This window comes from Haliotis asinina, chromosome 12, assembly GCF_037392515.1.
Source record: "Haliotis asinina isolate JCU_RB_2024 chromosome 12, JCU_Hal_asi_v2, whole genome shotgun sequence".
Lineage (NCBI taxonomy): Eukaryota > Metazoa > Mollusca > Gastropoda > Lepetellida > Haliotidae > Haliotis > Haliotis asinina.
Genome location: NC_090291.1, coordinates 23,525,582 through 23,548,665, shown reverse-complemented (window position 1 = coordinate 23,548,665; position 23,084 = coordinate 23,525,582). Strand labels below are relative to the sequence as shown.

The 23,084-nt window shown below is 39.4% G+C and overlaps 1 protein-coding gene across 3 annotated transcripts in view; it reads right to left on the bottom strand.

The window, feature by feature from the left end:
- LOC137257619 (E3 ubiquitin-protein ligase RNF31-like) overlaps window positions 1–23,084 on the bottom strand; it is a 375,097-nt gene that overhangs the window by 75,320 nt on the left and 276,693 nt on the right. For 2 of the 3 annotated variants that reach the window (XM_067794941.1, XM_067794942.1), the window contains exon 18: window positions 18,021–18,135. In XM_067794941.1, coding sequence (XP_067651042.1) covers window positions 18,021–18,135 — 115 coding nt within the window. Of the gene's footprint in view, window positions 1–12,667; window positions 12,750–18,020; window positions 18,136–23,084 lie in introns of those variants that run through there. The other variant, XM_067794943.1, reaches the window with a different exon arrangement.

Below are 23,084 nucleotides of genomic sequence, written 5' to 3'. Positions count from 1 at the left end.
TATGCACAGAGTCTATGGCGCAAACTGCAGAACATTGGACTTTCCATTCACTACCAGTCAGATTCAGGTGTTAGGAAATGGTTTAGGATGTTGTTAGCCCTTCCATTTGTGCCGGTGACACAAGTTAAGGATGCGTTCATGTTCATTAAGAGTGATACTCCCAATGCCCAACGTATTGAAGAGTTACCCCCTTATCCTGTGGAACTACTTCAAATATGATGGACCACGTACCACGTTGAAGGATTTCATACTCGTCTCATGAAGAAAGCTGGGAAGTCGCATCCCAATCTATTTGAAGTTGTCCAGCTCTTCATTCATGAGGAGGCCTCATCCAATGTGCAAGTCCTGCAGTTGGAGTCAGGACAGTCTGCTCCTAGACGTCGCCGACGTTATGATGACATTGACAATCGCCTTGAAAGATTAGGACTTGAGTACATGCTATGTGAGCGTAGCCTGGCTTCGTACTTGGGTGCTATTGGACACATGATGGACAGTGTGTACCGAAGATGAGATTGAAACGTCAATAAAAGCTTATGTAAAAGGAGTTAAGTGGTCATGTGAAAATGTGAAATAAATGGTGATATAATACAGACTAGTTTTTTTGTTTTTTTTGTTCCTTTTAATTTAGTTTTCCTTATCCGAGGTGTTGTCTGCATTAATCAGTTGTAGCGGTAACAGAGGGAGTAAATTATTAGAACAGCACAGCAGCTTAGCGGGCTAGCGGTACTGAATTACGTCATTTACCCGTCGCGGACTAGCGGGTAGCAGCCTAGCGGAGGCCTTGCAGACCATTTTACCATCACCCACCAGTTATCTCCCCTTGTGGATCTTTACAATTTGTAAACATCATCTTTACAAAATTGTAAATGTCTTGTAAACATCATCTTTACAAAAGATTTACAAGCTTGTAAAGGTGAACTTTTTTTCCAGTGTCTCTCCTTGTAAATCGCCCGACACAAGAATTATAGGAATTCAGCTTGCCTGTGAGGGGCGCCTGGGATTGTTTTCATAATAAGTCAGGATAAGTATAAAACATATTTTTTTTTTGAAAATTACATATTTTTCCTTATCCTGACTCATGCTTATTGCTTACAGAATCCGACGGCAACGGTGGTGAGTCAAGACATGCTGGCTGTCAAAATTATGTCCAATAATTTTCCCCCCTACGGGAACTTGTAACGGCATTAATTCAATCCTGCTCTTCTAATATTCATTGTAGATTCTGGAGGGATCACATCCAGTCGAACTTGTCTTCAGCAGAAGGCTTCATTGACTGGAATGTGGTGACACTATATGTAACTAGCGTCCTGCTAGTTTCTGATGCAACTAAATGTCAAGATACTGCCATCAAGACTAGTTGCAACCCCTCTTCATGTACAAGTATCTTCGTTATGAGTACAAGGTCATAATCACTTATGCTAGTCTATTTAAGACGTGCACATGGACTTTCCACCATTATACTCTGCAGAGTGTCTGGCTTCCACAAGTCATGTGATAAAATGGGTGAGTGAACTCAGTGTTTTCGAGGAACTGTTAGTTGCTGACCAACCACAAGAGGCCCAAACTGATGAATGCCAGAGACGTCCTCCGTGGCTATGTCTCATAGATAATGGTTTGCAACTACCGTGTTTGACTTGCAAAAGCAGCCGCCATTATAGTTGATAGCAAGCAATTAACATGTAGCGCTAGTGTAGAGGCCAAGGCTCTGACTTCATGTGGGTTGGAGGCTGGAGGAGGTTCCAATCCTGCTGCTTTATAGGCTCTCAGTAGAACAGCTCTGATCCACACTGAGATAGTGTTGCAGGATACTTCCGTGGGTGTCTCTGGGTGTCTCAGTAGATATAGGGATAAACAGGTGCTTGAAACGTTGCCTTCTAGACTTGGTACGTATGATGTATATCTTCAATGCTCTGACTAGACATAATGATAAATCTTGAGTATCATGAGGTCCAAGGATTGAAGATAATGCCGGTATGTGGAATTGTCTATCCAGTGGACCTGGCAGTTGATTTTTCACAATGAAATCCCATCGTAGACCCAGATGAGTTGTCTGCTGATGATTTGCATCAAAGCGGTTGAAGTCTAGATAATGAATTTCTGTCATGCGTGCAGCTGTAGCCAAGGCAAGTAAAAACAGCATCTTCTGAATTAGCAGTTCAAATGAGGTCTGATCAAGCGGCTCATATGCATCACTTGTGAGATGTTGGAGTATGATGTTTTAGATCCCATGCTGGAGCTCTAAATCTACGCTGTTGATATTCCAACTTGAATGAGCGTAGTAAGGCAAGTAGCTCGATTACTTTAATCAGCTTGGTTCCGTTTCCATGGTGACGACTGAGCTGAGAGCTGCCAAGTATGTAGATAATGTAGAGCCTTTCAGACCTCTGAAATGTCGTAAGTGACATAAATATTCTGCTACCTCTGGATATGTTGCCGTCAGCTGTCTCAGTAGTCATTAGGTCCAAGTATTGAAGACAAGGCTGGTATGCGGAACTGTCTGTCTGATAGACCTGGCAACTGTCTGATTTTCTCGATGACTCTTGGTAGCAGCACTGGAAGGGGAAACACAAATGCCCAAGTTAACGGATCTGGTACCAGTGACACAAAGCGTGCTGTCTGTTAGTTGAACCTTTTTGCAAATTAGTCTATTTGCAGTGATCCGAACCTCCGGCTGATTAGTTGAAACATCTCTCGATGCAGCATATACTCTGTTGGTGATGGACGAAGAGGGCGAGATAAGGCGTCTGCCATGATGTTGCAGGCTCCTGGTATGTGAGATAATTTTATTTGAAGATTCAGACTGTAGACCACATCAAAGAGTAGAAACATCAAACATCTTGTTGACCCTTGTTTACGTAGAAGGCTACTGTTGAGTTGTCCGTCTGGATCATCAAATCTCGAGGACTTAGATTCTCAAGTCATCCGAGCTGAGTTAGTAGCCTGATAGTGCAGTCCACCTGGAGACTGAGTTGACTTCACTCATGATGAGTTTGTATGCTGTGAAGATGAGTATTTCTTGATCTTCAGATCATCAACTCTGATCATTTTGACATTCGAAGGAAGTCGATTTATAGCTGGCTGGCTGTCCAATCAGAAACTGCCATTCATTGCTGCAAGCCTCCTGATATGTTGAGCCTGCTGTTAGAAGATCTCTATGCTGCCCGAAGAATCAAATGACACTGTAGACTGATAATCTTGTGTGTAAGCGACATCTTTCCATCGTTGAAAGAATGTAAGTCAAATGTAGACGACTTCCTGACGCTGGAATAATAACATCTCATTCTGCTCAGGGCGTTGTCTCTCAGGGACCAATCAGATTGTAGATGTAATGTCACCAGCTTTTTTTGCAGGGCGCTGTCTCTCGGGGACCGATCAGATTGTAGATGTGACGTCACCGGTGTAGCAGACAACTGATCATCGTGAAATCTTGTTCAAACGGTGATACCCTTGCTAGCATTTAGGCTTGTCCATAACCATGCTGTTTGGCGAGCATGAGTAAAGCGTGCGAAAAAACTTCCACCACTTGAAGCTGAGGTAGACAAATTGACTTTCAGGTAGATGTGTCAGAATTTTTCCACCGAAGAATATACCGTCATCTCTTTTGATCAGAGGTGTAGTTTGCAGTGGTATGTTCATGACGTAATCATCATTGAGAATTAACCACTTCTTCCAGCAGAGTTGAAGGCATTCACCCACTGGAGACGGTTGTATGGGAACGGCCGAGGGTGGAAAACTTGAGCGCCGTTGTCAAGGTGTTGATGGGCTTGATCATCATTACTTCTCTGAAGTCTTGAGCAATCATCTTTGCTACCTCTTCAATCTTGTCTAGCAAGCAGATTCAGTCCCGCAGTAGTTGAGACGAGATGTTCGGACGCAAACTGCTGATCCTTCATCTGAGTGACGAAAGTTGACAGGATCATTCACTCTTCCTCATTTGCAGGATTGCTGAACTTGAGATGAGTCTCAATGACGGCTCTAAATCGAGCCCATCTGAAGAGGGTGCGTCTCGTAGAGGATCGTGTATGCCTTGTCTACATCCAAGCCCGACAAGAGGGGTTCTTCCGGAGATGACGATCGGTAATATCGGTCTTCATCCTTCCATGAGTGTGACAGGTGCGTGCATACACTTTAGAGTGAGTGCAGATCTAGTTGAGTGTTCATAGGGAGCAGCAGTTGACGCAGTTGAAGATTGTAGTATTTGTTCTTCTTCAACATGACCTCAAAGCTCATGTTACATGAAGGTGTCTGTGTCCAACAGCTGTGTTGAGCGCAGTCACGGTTGACTCGTAGAGATGTCTGCTATAATGACTGAGGCTGCAGACGAAGTCTGCATTGTCTGACAACCCGGCGTAGTCTGACGATTCAGAGCAGTGATGATGTAGTCATGGACAATCTAGGAGCAGCTGTCGTTGTAGTTGAAGATTGTAGTCTTCGTTCTTCTTGAACATGACCTTTCCCAAGGTCATGTTGCATGAAGGCGTCTGCATCTGTTGACATTCTGCTTGAAGTGTAGTATCAACGGTGGCTCATCATAGATCGTTCCTTTAGAGGGATGTTCTCATCACCACAGGACTTCTTTGTCAAAGAATGTTGCTTCTGCGACGACTTTGTTACAGACGACAATGGTGATCTAGACATCTTAGGCTGCAACGGCCCTGTCAATGAAGCAGTTAATGAAAAAACAGTTATCTGAAGCTAAATCATCCGATTAGACATGACTCATGAAAGTCGACATTGCCTGTTCCTTGCACGCCTGTGAAAAGAACAAATCTATACAATAAATTCTGAAACAAATAAATTTCTGTAAAATTCACAGCAAATAGTGGCAGAACATAAGGGCTTACACACCGGAGAAACTAAAAGCGGGTCAACCGCTGACAGCCATAATTTACACTGTAAACATGATTTCCACAACCGAAACTAAGTCTCAGTTGACGAAATACGTGCTATATCAACACACAGTAATATAAGGGTAACGCGATCATTTGCTGAAGCCCCAGGTCTTCGTCAGGCAGTTGAAAAGACTGAGGACTTCTGCAAATGATATAGCCCTGAAAAATAGCATTACCGTTATTATAGCTAAAATGAACAGAATTTTTAATAAAATATGAATAAAAACAGTGGCATCGACTTAGAAGCATTTACTGCCAACAAAACGACGGAGGTCACGGACATACGTTTTACAAATACTGACACATCATAGAAGAACACAGATGACGTCAGTATTGAGAGTGACAACATTCGACCTTGACCTTTGCTCATACTACCAGCTGCCATTGTTTTCAGTGATCAATACCGTTACACTTCAAGTCGATATTTTCATTGCTGTATGTTGACATTTATGGTACAATTGTTATGGTTGGCACAGGCACATGTGACGAATGTAAGCCAGATATATGGTCAATAATGATCCCAAGTTCAAATGAGCCATAGGTGATTGAACTTCAACAGCTGACCTACTTATGACGTCACCTAACTACGGGCTTGATAATGGCCAGTCGTCAAGCAGTTTGCGGGCATTATCAAGTTACAGTGGCCAGCTCATTTCTGACAACGTGAGGTCGTTTTAATGATAATTCTATCCATTTTAGTCATAATAACAAATAAACAAATTGTGATTCATCTACATAAAAAAAATACTGCATACGACATAAATATAGTTAAAGGACCGAAATAGTTGAAAAACTTATCGCAGTAGTGGAGACTGCAGGTTTAACTCCAGCCACCTTCGTCGGGCGATTAGGAGAGATTGACAAGCATGGCCAGTCAGCTGACCGTTTGCGCAGGAAAAGGGTAGGCTACACATGTGTGAGTGTATTTTACGTCCACTTCTTTTAGGAGGGAACATCAAGGGATTTCAGGTATTTCACTACCTTCGCCATGGAAGAGGAGATAAGCAATAAGCATCAGTCAGGATATGGAAAAATTTGTCACCATGATTTCACAGGTACATAATGCAGGCTTCATACATGGCTATCATTCACCAAAACATCTACATACCATCTTCTATCAATTTTGTAAAACAATCTGTAGTGAGAAACATGATTTCAAGGTGCTCTTTCAAGGTAGCACGATCAGGCGTTGCAATGCAGTTAGCCTCTCATGGTGCACTGCGCTGTCACCCCTGATATGAGAAACGACACAAGTAGGTTTACAGTATTATCTTATGGAGGAGATAGGTTACATCATGTTCAAAATGAATAACTGTCCATACAATACATCAAATAAATATTCAGTCATTTTCTAAATTCAACTTGATGAGTACCATGTTACACAACTTCATGTTACTGCAACACCACTGGAATTACTATGACAATGAAAGAATTCCGTTTTATGCTATGTTCTCATGTAATTACGTATACTGGTCCAGTCGAGGATGACCACATGGATTGACAAGTGATCAGTTAGGCCTATTAACAAAGCCGACATTTATGGATTCAGTGCAGTATAATTTTAAACTATTAACTCGATTCCACTTTGTGACATTAAAACAAAATATGTGACAGTGTATCTTTGTGACGCGTTTCGTACGAAGTGTACTCATCAGACGGAGATACTGGAGCCGGATGTGCCTTTTATAGATACAGTCTTGGTGGTGTTGGTATCTGTGACGTCACAGGAGTGTTCTCATGCTGTGACGTCATGGCGGCACAGCTTGTCAGTGGGAGATTCTGAGTCACAGCTCTGCAGCGTGGAGTGAACGTATTAGGTTGGTTGATTAGGCTTTTTAAATCTACCCTTATTTGGGCATATGGTTCCCATGTGGAATCTTGTGAGAGCAGTGTAAGTTTTGTGGCCATATTATCAGAAGGATAATCTGACTGTTGTTAAAAAATAAGGTATTTGTGATTAATTGGCAAATAAATGGATGGAACAACATGTGTGTTTGTTGTTTGAAAAGGCTGCTCTCTGGGTTAGAGAGTCGGGGTCCCGAGTTATCGGCTTGATAACTGGGGAGGAATAAACAACACTAATGGTGAGTGAGTTGCTCTCTTTTAAATTTAGTAATCAGCTTGATTGGAGTATACACATGTTTTGCACAGATAGATATCAGACCAGCCTAAGTAACTGAAGGAATTACAGCAAATTTGAAGGAATTGCATCTCAAATGTAAACAAACGCAGCCCACTTGCGAAACAGTTGCAGCGATATTGATAGTTTAGCGGTAATAACAGAAACACATCACCCCTATCAGAAGCAATGTCGGTTATACTGGAAGCACGCTCGGCCATCTTCGGAGATTTTTCGTTCGCAAGCGGAAACTCACGTCATGCCCCTGGAGGTTGTTTACATCTGAACATCGAAGTCGTGCCGATGATTACGAACATCATCAACATGCGTGATGAAGAAGTTTATGAGCCAAAACTTTTTCTCCTATGAAGTGCAACTGACAAATTTAAACATTTTACAAAAAATGATGTTATATCTAGCGCAAGTTCATAATCATCGGCACTACTTCGATGTTCAGATGTAAACAACCTCCAGGGGCATAACTTGTGACACTCTTCTGTAGTGACAATCTTTTCCTAAAAACATAAGGTATTGCCCCAACAACACCTCACACCTAAACGCATTCAATACGGGTGGTCAAAGATGGATAAGTATAAAAATGCAATAGTAGGAACTAAAAACAAACCTCACCAAGATGGGTGCTTCTTCCAACGATGACATGTTTTGCTGCGTGAATTTCCGCTCGCGACCGAAAAATCTCCGAAGATCACCGAGCGTGTTTCCAGTTTTACCGATACTGCTTCCGATAGGGGCGATGTGTTTCTAAATTACCGATATCGCTGCAATTGTTTCGCGAGTGGGCTGCGTTTGTTTATATTTGAGATGCAATTCCATCACATTTGCTGTAATTCCTTCAAATACTTAGGGGGGCCTGGATATGTAGCACTAATGTGCCGTAGCAAGTAGCTGGTTGCCCACTTTAAATTGCTAATTCTGTGAGAGTTAGTAGCATTGAAGTTTTTAAAATGTCCTCATGGGTGGCGACAGATCTGATCTCCTGGTACTCCTGTAGGATGTTATCAAGGTGCGCAGATCCAGGCTGGACTTACCCGGTTTCACAGGGATGGATTCTGTTAGGGACATCATCCCAATTATGTGAATGGTACACTGCCCATGGTTCGGTGATAAGTTCGTTCTCACCGATGGTGTGCGACCAGTTATCAAACGGCGGGACAGGCGTGAATCCCACGTATGTGGCTTGCTCTGTGGCTGGATGTCTCCAGACGTTTCTGTTGCTGGTGGCTTGACTGGGTCCTGGCTTGGGCTTCTTAGTAGGGTAGATCTTTTCCCAGTAGTTTAGGGCATCAAGCGGAGGGCCATGGTTACAGCGAATGTGCTCCAAGCAGTCGTCCTCCCGACTGTAATTTCTGGCGCAGATGGTGCCCCCATGTCGAAATTTCCCACAAAGCATTTCTGGGCCTCCTCCCAAATGACTGCCAAGCAGGCAGATTCTATCTCCTACCCAAAATCCACAAATGCCTTGTCCCCACGAAAGTTCCCAGGCTGTCCCATCAGCAGCAGTAACACTCCAACTGAGAAAATCAGCAGTCTAGTAGACAAACACATCATGGTCTTCATCAAATATTATGACAGTTACATCAGAGACACCACCCACTTTATCCAACGGTTAGAATCCACTAACCTTCCCCACAACCCGGACATACGTCTGGTCACCATGGTCTCTCTATACCAACATTCCCAAGGGGGTCTTCCTACAAGCTGTAGCCCAGGTGATCAGACGGTTCAAACCCGACTGGCAGATCACCCCCACCGGCATCCTTAACTTACTCAAAACTGTCCTCCACAAAAACAACTTTGTTTTCAATGACACCCACTACCTCCAAATCGGGGGCACAGCAATGGGCACTAAACTTGCGCCCTCTTATGCTAACATCTTCATAGGCGAACTAGAAAACAAACTTCTAGCCCAATACCCAGATAAACCTCACCTCTACCTGAGGTTCATCAATGACATCTTTATGATATGGACACTAGGACAAACATGTCTACAATAATTTCTTGATTTTCTCAACAATGCACATCGCACCATCAAATTCACGGCTGAATTCTCAAGAGACAGAGTTGCATTTCTTGACACCTGGGTCTTATTCAATAAAGACCTCCACAAACTGGAGTTATGAAAAACACAGCCTCAACCTGACCAAGTATTGCCTAAAGCGAGGGTATCCAAAGAAATATATACAACATTACAAAACCAGGTTTGACTTAAAGGATAGGAAATCTTATCTTATCCTCCCCCACAAAAGAACCATGAAAAAACAACAGAATGGTTCTAATTAGTAACTATAATCCCACGAACATGGAACTCAACGCCATTGTCAGAAAATGCTGGCACCTACTAAGTGGCTCAGACATCTGCCTAGACACTTTCCCATAACCACATATTGCTGCTTATCACAAAAAGAAAACTCTTAAGGATCACTTAGTCAAAGCCACTTTGACCTATCCCAAACAACTACCACAAATTAGTGGACAGACAGTCAAATTCATCGACGATATGTGCAACAAAGCGAATTGCAAAATCTGCAATATATTAAGCAACAGTGACACTTTCACCAGTTCAGTCACCAAAAAGGCCTTCAAAACACGAAGCTACATCTGCCAGTCATGTAATGTAGTATACCTCCTTACTTGCAAATGTTGCAAGAAACAGTATGTAGGTGGAACCAAAAGATGTTTCAGAATCCAATTAACAGAACACTATGCTGACACCACGCACAAGTGCGACAAACCCATCGCACTTCACTTCAATTCGGAACATCACGGCAAAAATGATTTACAATTCCAAATCATCACCCAACTCAAAGACAATCCGGACTCTCAGGCAACCACGAAAAAAAGAATGTCTCTTGAATGAAAGTGGATATTTGAGCTCCATACATTCCATCCGCAAGGACTAAATGACAGGATTGTAGGCTGAAATATCCCTTTCGCCTTATCCACCTTGTGACAACAGGATGGCTGTTGGGTGAAGGCAGTGATATGTGTACATGTGTGGCAACTAGGTATTCTTGGAGATGTTTTTCATAAGTTGTGACATTGAACTTTTGCCAACAAACCACAATACACAATTGTAGATACTGACGACAGACTTTGGATGTTGAAAGAACAATTCAGTGTTGGTGATTTATGTGGGATTTGTACGATTTGAAGGATGAAACCAGACACAAAAGGTAAGATTTCAACATTTGTAGCTGTTTTGATATGCTTTGGCTTGTGTCTGTGGAATTCCCCAAACTGCATTAGTACCTGTACATGATTACCGATCAGTATTTATTTTTTTGCTATTTTAGCATATCATGATATTATCATTCAGTGTTAGTTCTGAAGTAAATCATGTCGAAGGCTGTTAGAAATAATAGATATATTTGCTTTCATTCCTTTGATATTCGTGTTTTGGTTTGTTAACAAACTGTTCACACCTCTGAAGAGTTCTACACCCCAAGTTGTATTCTCCCAGTTGTCTTCAAAAATGACCCATCAATCAATTTCAGGCCATTCTTATCAATCTTTGTGAAACAGGACTGAGGATGCATGTTCCTTGGACAAGATGGAGCTGGGTCAGCATTAGCACTGAAATTTCCAATGGAAGAGGAAACATCCAGTGTGCTGGGATTGGTGTCTTTGAAGATCAATATCCAGAAACAAGTTTCATTAACTTACTGTTTGGCTGAAAAATAATCTTCAAACTTGGAACATTGTTACAAATTAACACATATACTTGAGATTTGCAGAGCAGTTCATTTGTAAATAAAGACAATTGAAGGTTATTATTTTATGGCTCTTCAATCACATTACTGTAATCTGATCATATATGATCTTGTGCCATGGGATTGTATTCCACATCATATTTGAATAATTCTTCTAAGAATTTGTCGTCTTCATCTATCAAAATCCCTGAGAAATAAATAATCTTCATCCATGATGCAATTTCATGCAGTGAAAGTAGTAATGTACAAGACACAACATATTAATGTGCAGTTAGTAGGCCATCATTTTCAGATATGTTGAACACTATTCAACAAGGGTAATTAAACAATCAGATTTCGGGAAACACTCACTAGTAGTTTACAATATTTGGTTTGTGTTACAAATACTGTCTTGAAGCCATTACATTTGAGATTTCAAAACACTGGCCAACAGTAAGTACCTGGAAAGCTATAATCCAAACCAACAAACCACTCATATCATGTAACTAACAAATGTTGAAAAAGTCGTTCCCCACTTGATGAACAAGACCAAGTACATCATTCACTATCACAACCTGCAGCTGTACCTGTCGCTGGGTATGAAGCTGACCAAATTTCATAGGCAAACTGAATTAACATTAGAAAATATATCATTTGGTTTCAAGGGGAAAAATAACAACACCCTAAACATTATCTGCCAAATTGTAAAGAATATTTACACTATGAGCAGAAAAGAAGCTTAACCAAACTTTCACCAGACTGAAAGTGCCTTTGAGACCAAGATAACATGTATCTCTTGGAAACATAAATTGAAAAAAGAACAAGTTCCTTACATTTTGACATGTTAGGCCATTTATAAAAATAATTACTACTAAGAGAAGAATGTTCATTCGCCAATGCTTTATATCTAAATAAATAATGGAATTCATATTGGATGTACTTATCTTCCTACTCAACTGAATATTCTTATAAGAACAGTCATATCCTATTAAGTGAATGATGACAAATAATAAGTGTAGATTTATACCACCAAATGCATATTACTACAAAGGGGACATAATCGCTGTATTGCAGCCTGAAAACACTTATGGGCAAATATTGTTTTGAGGATACCAAAGGAACTTCATTGTTGCACAAGAAATACATATAAGCATTTGCTGTGTACTTATGAACATAGGTATAATTGTTTGTTTTACCTAAGAATATTTTCAGATTTTTCTACAAATGGCAAAGGTGTTGTTATTAGTTTACGGATTAAGATGAATCAAGTGTGTAGTTTTATTATCATTGATAAGGTGTAGCTAACAAAAATTACACATGATATTTGCTATGAAAGATAGGTTAACCGTCAACTCTACCTAAGTATACACATGAACATTAATTAAGCACCACCCATTTTCATGTAATAAAGATTGTGTTTGACACAACACACTGCAGCTGGTCATTCATGATATGGAAATCAAACACATTTCATTAACTGAACCATCTAAAGTGTCAATCCATCAACTACCAACACTGAGGCTACTTTCTGCTGTAATTTATTGACGGTCATATCGCAGCACAATGTCCAAAACTATGGTCACACAGACAATGTTTATTGTCCAACATATGCAAAGTTATCAAAAAATGTTCTCTGTTCAATCCTAAGCCAACAGTAATGGTGACATCAGTATTTGGTGTATCCTTCCCTTGCTAGGATGACTGCTCCTCATGCTGGCAATGAAACGCCGAATGTGCATCATTGGAATCCTCTGCCATTCCTCATAAAGAGCCTGGGCTCATTCCTGTAGATTTTGAACAGGTGGAACAGCTTCCACCACTTCTTGACCATCGAGTGTCCCTTGAATAAGATTCAGCTTATAGTCATAGGAGATATATCCCCACACCATTACATAGCCACCGCCAAAGGGTTCAACTGCAAGGATCAACCACTTCCTGATTGTGGACGAGTCTTGATGTAACCAGTGGTCACGTTTCCTTACAAGACGACTAATGACAGTGTGATTGATATTCAATCTGGACCAAATGCTGCAACAGGACAAACCAGCTTCATGCAATAATCTTCCAATAATCTGGAAGATCTGGTATTTTCAGAAAGCCTATACCTCGGCATATCCTAAAAAGTTCAATTTCAGCACCGTTCACATATTGATGCATCAATATGAAAGCAATGAGAATACTTCATTTCACCTTTTCATATCCCTCAGTCGCTTGTACCATGAGAGGACATCGCGACGTTAGCATGAAAAGCATGCAATTAAGCCAGCAGATGAATTTCATGCTAACTGCATGTGTATTTAGATATAACTGGTTGACGTCTGTTTTGATCCCTTAGTTACAATCAACAATTATTTTTGGTGGTACTTAATTAATGCTCATATATATATATATATAAAGCTTTGCAATCTATCAGACTTACATGGAAAAAATGCCTTGTTTCGTACCTGTATTTATAAATGGTTAAATATCAAGATAAAAAACACTGAAACAGGATCAAATTGGATCAGTCATTATACCATCTAGGCACTAGACAAAACCTACACTGCTGGAATACTTTCTTACAATCAGACAAGGAATGCCAGGGATATCTCCAAACAACGGCATGTGATGGGCATCCACCTTTCTCACTGTTTAGGGTGAAGAAATTCTGCCAAAGCATGTGGACAGTAGCCCAGTCCTCATGTCCATCATGGCCAAGGGAGCAGGTGCTGACCAACTTGCAGCTTGGTTTCATAATTACACCATTGGTGAGAAACAGTAATTACTTTGCATCAGTGCCCCTTTAACTTCAAGGTTGATCTGATCCTGTTTCGTTGTGCATCCACTTTCCAAGCTGATGATATTTTTCAACTTATTTTGCTATTCATCTTATTTTGCTACTTGCTACTGATCACAATCCCTTAGGTTTTACTTCATAACATGAAGAGCAAGAATCAGAGACTTATGAGGTGGAGTTTGACCTTGCAAGGGTTCAATCTTGTGATCAAACACATTAAAGGCACGGACAATGTTTGTGCTGATCACTTTCCAGGTTGTAAATGTATTATGTCTTCATGAAGCTGTATGTTTTTATCTGCATGATATCATAGTAATCATAGTTTCACATGTCATTCATATTGTTATATGTCATCTTATTAATGTTAGTTATCTTGCTATGCTTATGACAGAAAGTTTCTGTGAAACTTTCTTTTCCTCAAGGGGGAGAGTGTTACAAGAGTGTGTTTTTCTATGATTTGTACACAATCATTGAATAGGTGATAGTTATTATGCGTCACATTTTCATCATATATGTTCAATGGTAATAGTATCTTAGCAGTGCAGCTTTTAACCCCCTGGATGCCACAGGGACATATATGTCCCTCCTCTTCACCCCTCACTTTGAAGTCCAATAAAATTCTAAATATACCATGCACATACATATACTTCACAGTTTTGAATTCTGCGGAAAATTCCCTGTTTCCTAATACCATCCACTATTACCTCAGACCAAGCTAAAGTACTTAAAATTGCCTTTCAAAATAGGCTTCATTGTAAATGTTGCCATTTTTCAGACTATATGAAATCGCGATTCAGAACTGTATGTTCTGAAATGTGAAAATCGGATAATCACTGGAAGTATTGAATTTCAAATACAAAATACTAATGATCACTGATATAAAGTTTTCATGTAACCAGTAATGATAATTCTGAAACGTCATCGATGAACCCAGAATTGGTTGGCATGTTTTTGAAAATACACTTACACGAATGCCGAAGGATGCTTTCCGTCATATTGGATAGTGTTTACAAATTGTCATTTCAAGAAGGCCGGTATTGAGATGCCTATTACATCACATATATTTCATAGTCAGCAACAAAAAAAGCATCACTGAATTCCCCACACATCTTAGAATCAAATTACAAATGGTCTTTGTCACCAACATTAACTGTCTAGATAAAACGAAACAAAAGATACTTGGTATGAAAATGAACACTGTGCTCAAAAGACAGTGCTTGTTGGAAATGTAAACAAAGAAAAATTCCGATTTTACACTGTGTAGCAATTTCGGAAATTTTCCAACATCCAGCCACCTAATCATTGCTTACAATGGCTAAATACACATAGAATATTCAGGGGAAGAGCATCATAATAAGAAATAGCAAACTAAAAATAGATACAATGCAATCAATTCATAATTCTTAAAAAACTGTCAAACTTTAAAATGCAGCGTAACGCCATGACTGACGCAAAATCATGCAGAACGACAACGGTACTTATCAGCATTTCTGGCTTCTTCCGTCATTTACAATGTAAATGATAAAAAACAATTATGAAAATTGATTGACCAGGTGCGAGTTTGTCAAAAGCGTTTTACGATTCATTATCATTGTTTTACTTAATAAGGTCAATTCAAATTCGATTAAAACACAATTTTGATGACAGAATATCTAACTCAAACAATATTGATACGAAAATTGTTTAAAAATATATAAACCCGGTCATGTCTTAATTTGACAAACCTTACGTCCATATTCTATAGTTTCATACTAAAATGGCCATCTCTTTGTACCTTTCATTGCACACTTATGAAGTGAAATAATTACAAAATCATAAGAAGAAAAGTTTATATCATAAATGAATACTAAATGAATATTCAGGTGTTGCTCACAATAAGATACCTAGTAAAACTGTCTAATTGTTGATATATTCAGGACACTGTTTCAGTGGTAAAGCCATTCATTTTATATTTTGGCTAAAAAGTGAATTCTGACATAGAGGCCGAGACCTTTTAAACACTGAGTGGAAATTAGGTTAGATATATATTAATCAGCACACAAGTGTAGTCTCGTCACAAAATGCACAAAACATGCCATGATGTCAACTAAAATGTTGCATTATTTACAGTTATTTGATTACGTTTGAAGGTGTCTCTGTTACTCCATTAATAATGATGCAAAGTTAACCAAAATACATGTACACAAACAGGAGAATATGGGAATCAAAGAACTAAATTATGAATTGGATAGGGCTATTCAAATCACAATTACCTGTTTTCTAATGTAGTACATTGGCATCTTTTCTTTCAAATTGTGAAACTACCAAAAGGTATCCTCTCGCATTGGGAAAGTTTGTATTGGAATAGTTTGAACAGGACAAATTGTTATGGATAACAACTTCTTTATTGCAACGTTTCAGTATAGATTCTTGTACTGTTGTCAAGCAGGAATGATGCATAAAATCCAGAACTTGTATCTATATATATACTAATAAAAACAATGAGATAACATAGTATACAAAGAAAACACAATTGACAACCAGAGCAATGTGAATGACTTCGGTGAGCTTGCGTTTGGTGAAGTCCATTTGGTTGTTGGCTAGGATTGTGATGTCAGACCACTCTATTTGATGATTAGGGTTTTCATCAAATGCCACAAGCCTACCATCAACTATGACCAAGGATATTTCATTCCATCTGCTTATGATGCACTCCTCTACCAAGCCCAATCAACTGTATAAACATCTCATCCTCCAATGTAATTCCTTCATTGTAACCCCCTTTATTTGTACATGTCTGGCTTCCATTCACTATCCTTTGTGTACTACTGGTTTCTCCAGCTTTCTGCTTCCCCTCATGGCATTTATGTTGCTCTGGTTGTCAATTGTGTTTTCTTTGTATACTGTGTTATCTCATTGTTTTAATTAGTATATACATATATATATATACAAGTTCTGGATCTTATGCATCATTCCTGCTTGACAACAGTACAAGAATCTGTACCGAAACGTTGCAATCACGCAAAAAAGAAGTTGTTATCCATAACAATTTGTCCTATTTGTACACCTCAACTTCTAAAATGCCACTCAAACAAGTTATCCGCCATCTATCTGGAATAGTTTGGTTCACTGTGAACAAAACATAACAAAAATACACTGTATCCTCAGCAAATTCTCTCTATGTCATCGGAGTTACATTGACTTAATGAAAAGAAGAGCGGAGTTATGGCCCCTTATCTTTATACGTGCATGACCTCTCTGTTGATGTTTGACATCATAGGAGAAAATCGATTTTCGACATTTATTGCGGGTCATTTTTTATTTTGTGCATATGACTTTATGCATTCACACATAAATCCATTTCATATACACTTATGTCGTTCAGATATCAAGCTGCATTTTCTTCGCTCACACTTTCCGTGAAGATGACAAATTAAAAAAATCATAGCAACGCACACAAAAGTTTTGGCCAACATTTAGCAGTGTCTATTTTTCAAACCCCTGAGGTAGTTGCAGTTATATTTATACCAATGGATAGGAAATGAAATATTCTACATTTCTATGTAATTTTATAGCTGTACGCAGATCCAGGACCACACGAGCACAATTCCCGCTCAACGTTCACTTTTCAAACATTACGAAAATGTGCAACTGAAAAAAAACCTTGGCATCCAGGGGGTTACGGTAGCTCTTTAGAGTTGCGCTCTCTTTAGGCAATCTTCCATACATGAGTATGTGCTTTGACTGTTGGTAAACACAAGGATGATCAAGAAAGTTCTAAGTTAATGGCGATGCTTCACACTGTGCTTGAATGTTCAAGAATCTGTGACCTTATATATGAGGGATGGTTGTTATGTTGACAACACACACAACACACACACACACACACACACACACACACACACACACACACACACACACACACACACACACACAAGGATTTACACACATGGAATAACTGGAGTTCTGTACATCGTTCTGCCTACCGCTATCGACTGTTTGTCAACAACATCGAGCGACATTCAAGATTGACACATCTGTGCCTGACCTCTTGCTGTATAACATGTTGCATAACTGTTTCGCAGGTAAAACCAAGAATTTGGTGAGTTGATATTACATTTGTGACTCATTACTTTAGATCTGACTCAGTTGCGTTGTACTATAAACTTCTATTGTGAATCTTTGTAACTTGCTTACAGTTTGCTCAATATATTATTGAATATTTTGATTTGTCAGTGTTACATTTTGATGATTCATAGGGGATTTCTTATACCTTTTGTCATGGTAATTCCTTAACTGTAAAAATTTCTCTGGCAGACAAACTTAAATGTCGGTGTCATTGCAAAAAATGTAATGTTTAATATGTTCAATGATATTAGTAAATCAAACTAGTATTTAATATGTCAATATTGTTAACTGGAAAAGTCCACTGTAATGAAAATTAACTGAAATGATTAAAGCTCCTCCACAAATAGATTACGCTTGAACATAATCCTCCATATCTTTGCCATTCACTTCAAACAGCAATATTTGATCATACTGACCTATCCCACTCTCTTCCAGTACCTTAGCAAGCCCAGCAGCCTGGTTTCCTGGATCATTGTCAAACTTCCACTGTGTGAACTCTTCACAGGTTAGACCTTCATGTTGATCTTCCCACTGTTAAATACATAAAAAATAGTGAGAACTGTAAAATTAACTCAAGACATTAACTCAATATATTGGGCCAAAACAACATTCACTTACCAAAAATGTTGTCCTCCAGGGCTGAGCAAAATATTTAAACAGTTTCTTCTGCAATTTCATCTCAAAAATACAAAATGACTAACACAGGTAATTCACAATTATTTGATGGAAGCACAACCTGCATTGTTTACATCATCTCAATCACATGACCTCAAAGAGGAGGAAAGCATGTCAAAGGTATGGAAACCTTCCCAGTCATTCCCTATTGAACCTTAAATAATTCATCAATGCTTGGACTGCATATATTCCTTGCCCCTTGAGGTAATGCCTTGGTGTGTCAAGGGTACTAGACTAACAACTAGTCTCTGAAATGAACATATTTTACTGAAAAAAAAGGTTCATAGTGAAAAAAAAAAATATACTGAAATGGAGTCCTGAGACTTTCTTCATTTTCAGAGGCTAAACAAACCTGCAGAGGGATAATTTCTTGGAATTTCTCAACACATGCAAAGATTCTTATCACCCATTACTGAAGTGCCACTGAAGGTGTATGTGACAGGACTTTTTATTGCCCCCAGCATCACCCTACCCAGCTGGACCCCTACTCCCTCTCAGTTTGCTGTGGGCAGCTCAAGGGAAGTATCAAGTGTCGCAACCACATTGCTCAGGGTTAGCATCTCTTGAGACTAATGCTATGGCTGCAAAACTGGATGTATCCAAAACTCCAACAAAGATATCAAATATAATTTTTCTCTCAAATCAAAATATTCTGTCTGCATTATATACGGCAGATTGATTGAAATCACATGGAAAAGGAGAAAGCTGTTTATTGGAGGTAGTAAGACAGAGCCATGTCTTTGATTAAAATGTTTTACTAGTAACGGTTAACAGGAAATGTTCAACACACACAGTGTGTAGAAAATGTTCACATGAGGTCACTCATATGGACAATACTTTGTGCCGTCTTGTAAAACCCTTTGAAAAGATTGCCATCGATTTGTACCAGTCCTGTGGAACTGAAGTCACAAAACAACTGATCTGTTGTACAGATCCTGAAGCAAATATATCCAAGAAAGCCCATGCAAGTCCAGGAAATGTGGCAAGTCTAGATTCCCTTAGCTTCTGAAAGTGAAGAAAGTCTCAGTCTCCATTTTATTATGTTACTCTTATTTTTTTACCTCTTCCCAGTGAAATATGTTCATTTCAGAGAGTAGTTGTTAGTCTACCGGAAGACATTGTGAGTCGGGGGACTCGCTCAGGAAGACAGTATTCCAGGAAGGAAGATCAGGAATCTTGGATAAAACCAGACACATGTTGCCTGGCAGTGAGAGGACAGGGCAGGAGGTCTTAGCCAAGTGTGGGGCCATGGTCGAGGTGTGGGGGAGCCTCCCCGTGAATTTATACTAAACACCAGTGACAGCTAGAGATCAACTGATAATTACTAGCCATATGCTGGCTATGAATTCAGCAGATTGGTACAGACCCTGAAGCTATGGAAATCTAGACTTGCCACATTTTCTAGACTTGCATGGGCTTTCTCGGATATGTATACTTCAGGTCTGTACGACAGACTACAAGGGTACCTACAGGCCTTCTCCTGATTAGGGTCTATATTTTCAAACCTCTCTTAATGCTAAGACAGTTGTAAGTTAATGTTAATGTATGGCAGCTAAGAAAGCTTCGAAAATCTAGATACAGGCCTTGTCAAGAGCTTACTCTGTTGTTGTAAAGGACATGGTTGAAATAAGGAAAACAGCTAGATTTTGTTCTGTGATACATATTTCTTAAACTACTGACATCTACCAGTGAGCCTCAAGTTCCCAGAACCAGACAGCCAGTTCTCACAACTGCCTCCCACAGACACACATACAGGTTTAAGGTGGACCATTTGGTAATTTCTCATTAATGCTCTGAAACCATATGCTGCAATAAGCAATATTCAATATGGCGGTGGACAGTGAATGATCTGCACCAGACAATCCCGTGATCAACAACATGAGCATCGATCTGTGCACCTGAGAACTGTTGACAAGCATAGTGGCTTTTTATGGTAAGCATTGGTTGCTGAAGACCTATTCTACCCCGGATCTTCACTGGTCTGAGAGATCAGGAAACAGAAGTAGAAGGAGACTGATCCTGAAGTATAGTCGAAAGTTGTCTGGAGATTTCTGGAGTGAACGTGAGGTGGTGATCCCCATATCTGGCAGGTTTGTTGAAGGTTCATAATGGCTCAGTGAAAGCTACTCAAACACCCGTGACTGAATAGTAGGTTTGATCATCATCAGTGTCATATCTCTGGAACAAATAGTGCAGGGTTAACTCAAGTAGCAGTCACATGGAGCATAAAAAATATCCTTGCTCTGTCACTGAAAAGGAAAATCATAAAGCTTTCTTCATGAGCCAGTTGGGTTTTTTGGGGCTGTAGGACCCAATGAACATGGTGGAGAGATTATCTTCATCCAAATTTTAACAATAACTACATCTGGAAGTCCAGGCACATAAGGTTAAAGATTGGACTTGTAGAAATACCTTCCTGCATTGAGGACAAGTTTTCCTCTTCCCAGCCAAAGAATTATACGTTCCCACAGTTGTAGATGGATTCAATTACTTTAAACCAACTTATTTCTGTGATTGCAATATACTGCGAAGCACGCTACTCAGCCAAGAATGCGAGATTTAATTTTGCGAGTGGTTGTTTTGAAACGAACCCTAAATAAACTAAGATCAAACGTAATTTTGTCCATTGTGTTTTCTTTGACTCAAAGGCACCGATGATGCGCAGGATGGTTATAAACACAAACCTGATAATAATGCTTAGCTCAGTTAGTCAGTGTTATGAATTTAAGTTTGTAAAATTGTATTTAAAGATCACACATAACATCAAAGTTCATTCACAATCTTGAAGTATCTTACCATTACAAAGGGAGGTGAAAACTTGTGTCTCCTCGACCCTTACAAGGCCGAGACACCTGAAAAGGTGGCAAGAATGGCTGCAGTAAATGAAACTATCATTGCTGCATGTCAGAAGACACCAGAGAAGACCATCACAAAACATGGAGTCAAAAGAAAGCGAGAGAACAATGCCATTTCCCCCATGACCAGACAAAGATCGCCAAGTATGCCACAAAAATGGAAATTCCAAAGCAGCCAAACATTTCAGCAAGATTTTAGGACTGGATATCAGCAAAAGCTCCGTGCGATATATGAAGACATCGTACTTGAAAAATATAAACCAAAACAACATTGAAGATATAACGAAACTGGGCCCGCTTGCACAGAGCAATCTTAGTTACAATAAATCTTAGGTCCCTACAATCAACTTTACAATCACCATACAATTGCCCTTATCCACTTGTACAAAGACAATCTTAGGACAGCAAGGATTTAAGATTGTGATCTTAACTAAGATCGAACTCTTCAACGTTGGAGGTAGAAATTTCTTAAACTCAACTCCTGTCTACAGTTGTCAAATGCGCATAGCATGCAGCGCAAATACAACGTGGAACTGGTTACTGCACACAGATGACATTCCTTCTTTAATCGCACCTTGCAGATTTTTCATGACAACAAACATAAAAAAACAAAAAAAACAAAAGAAAAACCCAGCAACCCCAACCCACAAATCTTTGAAGTAAATAATAACGTTGAAGGAAGCGATAACGTAGAAGGTAACATGTATAATCACTCGTACCTCAGGGGTTAGTCTCTATTTTTTCTACATTCTAATTTTTTTATGAACTAAACATGTGATACTGCAACCACAGAAATATCATGTTTTATGCAAATACTGAAATACAAACAAATACATTAACAGATTGGGTCATGAAATTAAAAGATAACACATAAATAAAATTTCCTTATGACATAACACCTAAATGTACCATGATTTGTCAGTGACTGTCAGTTGAACATAGTTTGGCACCGATGTTATTTGGAGTAAAATCCCATATATATCCCAAAAGCATTAGATTTGTAAAGATAAGAAAGTGTGACATGACTGTGGGAGTGTTTCTTGATAATTAATTTTTTCGCTTTGTTAAAAAAAAAATCACATACCCCAGCTAGTGTATTTTTCCGTTTGAAAAATACTTGTATTATATTCAAAATACATAGAATAAAACTCTTGTCTCTCGTCAGATTCAATTTTTACAAGTAGAAAAAAACATAATTTTGTACTTTATCCAACTGTAGATTATTTAACTGATAAACTAAGACAAAATCATTAACCGAAAAGAAATATGTGGATGTCTGTTCTGTCACTACAGAACATGCATTGTATTTGGGCATGGCAGATTATACGGCAACGGCATAATCTACAAAGGGAAACCACTCCCATCTTGCGTAAAAACTAAAATTAGCTGCCCTTGAGTTATTGAAAAGGTCATGGCCACTGCTAATCGCATGCAGACCCCTTTCGTTAGACCTACTATCCTTTCTTTGTTTATCAAAAAGGTATGGTGTTTATACTTTTTCCAATACTGAACCGGGTGAGAATTGTACTCTATGATATCGACTCAATAATGATGTTGTTCAAGTGGGCCTTGGTGCACAAACAGCGTGGGCGACCTTTGCTCCTGGGTCAACTCGACAAACTTGTAAAAGATCATGTGACCGGCATCAGGGAAGGGGGTGGTGTCATCAGCTACAACATTGTTTTAGCTGCTGCCCAAGGGATCATCCTACAGGAAAACAGAATGTTCTGGTCTGAGAATGGCGGACCCATCGAGCTGAGAGCTGAACTGGAGTTGGGCTGAATCCTTCCTACAACGAATTGGATTTGTCAAACGAAAAGTGACCAAGTCCGCAAGGAAACTGCTGACAGACTACGAGGACAAAAAGACAAGAGTTTGTGTCATCAGTGCATGAAGTGATTGAACAACAGTGCATTCCCGAGGAATTAGTGATAAAATTTGACCAGACCG